Here is a 5957-nt window from a genome sequence, read left to right on the forward strand (position 1 = left end):
ACACTTTCTGGACCATGACTGAATTTTGCCTCATTTACAGTCTATCTAATAATAGACCGGAAAAAATAAGAACATGTTTTGATGACGTCGTACACAAAGTACAAGAAATTATACAATGTACTACTTTTTCACAAAAAGTAGTCATTTTTCAAACTTAAATGATCGTCTGCTACCATGTCCTTTGACAATGCAGTCCGAAATTATGCTTTACTTATCTTAGAACAGACGACATAGAAATATTCCCTACGACTAGCGCTGTTAGGTCGTCATTTGAGTAAAAGTGCCAGAAGAAAGCATCGGCTCAACTTAATTGGTGCGTTATAGCATGCATCCGGGAATTCAAAACGCGGCATTTCGTCGATCAAAATAAAAATCATTGTGCCATTCATACAATATAATCTTGGACAAAATAAAAAAAAAATGTTCTATCGATGCATAGACCAATAACCAAAGTGCGCTCGTTACATAAATTACTTTTGGGTTTATTCAGAGTGCATTTCGGTTTTCACTCCAGATATAAACACACCATTATTTTTATCTTGACCGATTCTTTAGGGACTCATATTATGTTTGTTTTATCATATTTAATTATAGAAAAGTAAGGTTGGCTCAAAATGTCTACTTTTAATCGAAATTCGGGGGAAAAGTGAAACTGTATTCACAGCTTGGAATACTTCAACACATCAGTCTGTTGATAAAAAATGTCACATTTTCCAATCATCTAGCGTAGATGGAATACAATAACGAATCAAAACAAGTTTCACTCGAAATAATCCTTTGTATGGATAAAGCTGTAGGTGGCCGAAATAGAAAGTTGCCAAAACAGCAGTGCCTTCGACAGTGAGAAATGTTAAGACTGCAATAGTGCGTAAAGCAATAGTGCGTGAAGATTATTTTATTGCTCCAATGTATGGTTAGATTTGTTATATCTGTGTACTTTTACTTGGTATTGGTTCCGGCCAGTGGGATGACGCATGCCTTCCATGTTGCCTCTATTGCATAGTTGCTGTTTGATTCACAAGTTACGGAGATTCGGAATCCCTGTGGCGTGACGTTGGTAACGGTAGGTGCCACATGGTTCAGCACAGCTTTTGTCGGGGTATAGAGCAACGAAGCAGAAACGGATATAGATGGCGCTTCGTGGAAATGGTTGCGGAAGACGACCTCATTTGTTCCTGTCGGACAGAGGTTGTGGATGGAGCCGGTCGTACCTAACATAAGAGTTGATTGGGAAGTTAAAATCTTTATAACATGTCAATATGTAATAAGTCGTCAGGAATAAAACAGAATGTTAGTTTAAAAAGGAGAAAACGCTCTGACATACCGTCCTTATATAATGTGCAATTTTGCTACTTTTAACTGTCGATGAAACTCCAGAAAAAACATCATTTAGTGAAAATGTTTGCGATTTTGGAGAAATATCATAGAGATGATGTAATAGTACGAAAAAAATAATACATCATTAATAAGGTGATTTACGGTAAAGACGTAGCTACTTTTAACTATAATACACAATATTACAGTTACACAATATTACAGTACCTAGGTACAGTTATTATTAGTTACTGTATGTCATATGCCGCTGTGATGCAATGTTATACCACCCTAACATTAATTTTCATTTAGCATGTATCACAATACGTCACAAGGTCAGAGTAAGTTCAAAACTGGTGCTGTTTCTTTGTTTTCCTGTTAAAATATTAACAAAAGATACAATATACACCTAGCATGCTTTTTAAGTTTTCAGTGTATGATTAAAATTGTAAACTCGCTTTCATTTTTTCTGGTTTTTATTAAGTTAAGTTCTCATAAAAATGATATATTGTTAACTTTAATGAAAGAGTATCACTGTCTTTTGTCAACCTAATTACCAGGATATTTAAAAGAGGAAAACTAGTTATGAAATTCCTTATTTTCACATTTCTTCATAATCATGTGACCATGCTGACGTTTGAAAGGTTATTGAGGTATGCACTTTTCACTGCGCCACGAATCGTTGCTGCTTTTAATACCTTCCAGGAGCTAATAGTATCCACCAATATTTGCATTAAGTTTTCCTGTATATGTAATATTGGGGTAGTCATAAAGTCTATCCATGACGTTTTCGGTTATTGTTTTTCCCTCTACGTGTCTTTGCGTGTTAACACTGTGCAATATGTATTGCCATTTTACTTTATAACAACGTTATAAGCAAAAGACAAAGTTGCTTGTTTTTGCAACTATTGGAATTAACGTCGCAAAAATAATGAAGCTATTGACCTTATGAAGTGAAACGCATAATAACAAAAAGGTAATAGACGAAACTACTTAGTATATCGTGACACGCATCGAATAATTAAGTTATGACGTTGATTGTTCCACACTAAGTAATAAAATAGAGAATAATATGAATCCACCAATAAATAATGGCAGAGATAGCGCTATGAATGTCTTTCCTCTATATGTGAACTCATAACAATACCAATATACATTGTAGCTTTACATTAACATTGGTGTCTGCTCAGGATATTGTCTTATTGGAATTGTTTGATACTTAACTTGATGGATCTTTGTACATGCATATACTTACACGGAAGTTGCACTGTGTCTGAAATGTAAAAGCAAAATTATTATGCTTAAAACATAAATATATGTGCTTACCAGAATCAGAGAAAAATTAAGGATATCCGAATGCAATGTATAGGTGAGTCAGCTACTCTTGTGAAGTATATGTATGCAAGTATGACAGACAAGAGTTTTCGGGGCTCGGAACAAGTGGTGCAGCAAAATGCGTAGCTTGGGGTCTTTTGCATGGTATGCATATCATTTGAATAGCTATATGTAAGCAACATTTACATGTTTAAGGTATTACCATGTATGGTGGTGTTACAAGATGTTATGACGAGCTCGAGGTTAGTATAAAAATACTGAAGAATATACAGTATAGAGGTTATATTTCGAGGGGGATTTAATTTCGCTATATTCGCGCTTTAACTAATATCGGCGAATTCTAAACATCAGCGAAATGATAACCACTTTCACGGACCTTATCACAACATGTTGAAAATACGTATAACCCAACGTTAATATGCAAGCTGAAATTAACTCAAACCAGGCTGATGAAGATTTCAAATATATACAACCTCACTCACGAATGATGTTAAACTGGTATGATATATCATTGAAATTGTAAATTTAGCCTTGACATATTTCGAGTGAGAGTTAAAACAAATCTTTAGATGTTCGTGTACTTTCATAATAAACGTTTTAGCATAATCTTATTTTTTGAAATCGTACCCCACATTCCCAAAGGCTGTAATATAACCTCATATTAAGACTTTTTAGAATTGATAACAGATTACCTTTGAGCCAATTGACGAGATTATTGATGAACAGGTTTTGCTGACTCAGTGTGTTGGACATAGCCTGAATGGTAGCCGCCTGGGTCTGGACTTTGTCTTCTAAAGAAGAAGCAGCCGTGGTCTGGGATGCTTTCTCAGACGTTAAGTTCTGAATCACTGCAGATTGTTTATTCAAATCTAGTGTCAGTTTGTGTATTTGCGAGTTCATATCACTCAAGATATCATTTTTAGTATTTAAGTTCTGAACCTGTTCATCAAGCTTTTGTTGAAAGGATTGGATCGTAGCGTCACTTTGCGATAATTTATTATCTATCGCAGATGCGTGTGATTTCATATTATCAATGTGAAGCAATGAAGTCCGATATTTCTGATCCAAAGCCGTTATTCGTGATGATATGTCTGACATGTTGCAGCTACAAGTTTGTGACTGGGTATGTGCCGACGTTATATTCCCAAAAATGGTATGAAGGTCAGAGTTCTGCAGCGCATGTTTTAGTTCTTGAGCAGCAGGTAGTGATATGAGTTCCTCCAAGAGTTGATAAGTCCCGGACATCTGTCTTGATACACTTCCAGTAATGGCTGAGAGATTACTGGTCACCAAAGCTTGGTTGTGTACATCAACAGAAATGGTCTCTAGTTTCTGAGAAATATTTTGCAGTTCCCCTGTCGGTAGTCCAATACTTCCAGTGTGTATGCCATTTGAGCAAGGACAAGTGGTTCGATTCATAAGTAGGTCATTAACAGTTGCATCTGTCCTTGACAAGTGCGTGTTTAAATCAGCAATAGTTCCACCAAGCCGCGCCATTTCCTGCTTTTGATCGACATCATTGGAACGTAGGCTATCCAGATCTTTTTGAAGACTGCTATATACTGCAAGGGGAATCGGACTTGTCTGTTGGTTATCAATAAGAAAACGTTTCTTGTCGGTGGTGGCTGAGGACGCCATAAAGCCTGCCAAATACAGGAAACTATAAACGCAAAAATAAAACCAAGTCATCGTGAACATACTACCAAGACTTGGTATAGATATGGCCTTATCTTCTTGTACTACAGGCTGTGTGACCTTTCACGGAAGTGGTCAGGAGATAAGGGAAAGGTATGTGTGTCTTGACAATACATATTTGTCATAGGTTATCAGGTCTAAAGTGGATAATCCAACGCTTGTACGTAAGTAAACAACAATATGGCCATTGCTAACTTATTTGGTAGATATAATATCAATATTTATCTAAACATGCACTCTAGTGATAAATTTTTAACATGATGATATCACAATAACTTTTAATTATGCTACTTTACTATATCAACAATGAACAGCATTTCAGGTGTCTCAGTGTGATTATTATAAAGCTTCAGTTTTTTGTTTTTTTTCCAGCGATACATTTTGACGTTTGACCATTCTTTACCTATATATTGCACTTTACCTATATATTCGGCTATGCATGTCATACCTGAAAATACCCTAATACTTGAAGAATAGATATTGTCTTATGAGACTAAGTACTGAGAGAAGGACGGAATGTAGATGTAACTATCATGTATTGTTCTAGAGGACAATTTGAACAGCTTCTTTTGGAAGCTATTTTGAAACGAAGTACAGTTTTTCCTTTTTCCAGCCAAACAAATATTGCTTTTATGCCAGACGTGAGGCATATAGCTATACACTTTGCAGTTTTACGCTTGTTAAAGAGAACTTAAAATAGATAACAGTTGGATTTTAATGTTGGGTACAGGATCATGGTAAGGTTAAGTTTCATATATGACTAATATCTCAAATATTTCACGGTGGAATATATAGATCATCAAAAGGGCAAATGTTTAGGTATTTTTTAGAAACCACTGAATGGATAATTTAAAACGCACAAGTGTATAATGAGCTTTTATTATTAATGACTTTTTATTCTGAATTTCATTAATAATGAATACGCGAGCAATTTTCTAACATATACTGTAGGGACTATAAAGTTTATTTTGTCTACGTTGTATACATGCACACCTCCCTTATATGATATTACTGTAAATGTTAATTACACAATAAACATCGCAGCACTGTGCTCTTTTACAAGTCTGATATATTAACACCGCCGTGTCCAGTATGTGATGTACTGACAGCGGATAATTGACGCTAAAGCTCAATAAACCTGGAAAACACATCAACGTCCTGGACGGGAAGAAGCATGAAAAGTACAGCACCCACCATTTAACATCAACTGGAGGGTACTAACGAACACGTCAGCTGATATTTAAAGTAGTAAATAAAAAAGTACAGCATACACATTAAACATCAACTGTAGGGTACTAAAATCAGCTGATATTTAAAGTAGTAAAAAAAAGTACAGCATCCACCATTACACATCTACTTCAGGGTACTAACAAACAAACCATCTGTCAGCCATTTCAAGTAGTTATATGAAAAGGACAGCACACAACACCTGAAATCTACTATAAAGTAATAACAACCAACGTATAACACAAACCATCATATATCTACCGTAAGGTAGTAACATACAACGTATGACACAAACCATCTGATATCTATTGTAAGGTAGTGACATACAACGTATAACACACACCATCTGATATCTATTGTAAGGTAGTAACATACAACGTATAGCA

General features: G+C 35.4%; 1 protein-coding gene across 1 annotated transcript; it reads right to left on the reverse strand.

Moving 5' to 3' along the window:
• Nucleotides 1-550: 550 nt before the first annotated feature.
• LOC110464876 lies at nucleotides 551-4420 on the reverse strand. The gene is made up of 3 exons (XM_021520329.1): nucleotides 3342-4420; nucleotides 2570-2587; nucleotides 551-1211 (listed from the first exon to the last, which is right to left on the reverse strand). The coding sequence occupies exons 1-3, from the start codon at nucleotides 4345-4347 to the stop codon at nucleotides 940-942; spliced, it is 1296 nt and encodes a 431-aa protein (XP_021376004.1). The 5' UTR covers nucleotides 4348-4420; the 3' UTR covers nucleotides 551-939.
• Between the last annotated feature and the right edge of the window lie 1537 nt (nucleotides 4421-5957).

The sequence above is a fragment of the Mizuhopecten yessoensis genome, unplaced genomic scaffold (genome assembly GCF_002113885.1).
Source record: "Mizuhopecten yessoensis strain PY_sf001 unplaced genomic scaffold, ASM211388v2 scaffold11039, whole genome shotgun sequence".
In the NCBI taxonomy this organism is placed as follows: Eukaryota; Metazoa; Mollusca; class Bivalvia; order Pectinida; family Pectinidae; genus Mizuhopecten; species Mizuhopecten yessoensis.

Bases quoted from the DNA above. Each gene is read 5' to 3' on its own strand.
- LOC110464876 (XM_021520329.1), bottom strand. From the start codon at position 4,347: ATGTTCACGATGACTTGGTTTTATTTTTGCGTTTATAGTTTCCTGTAT.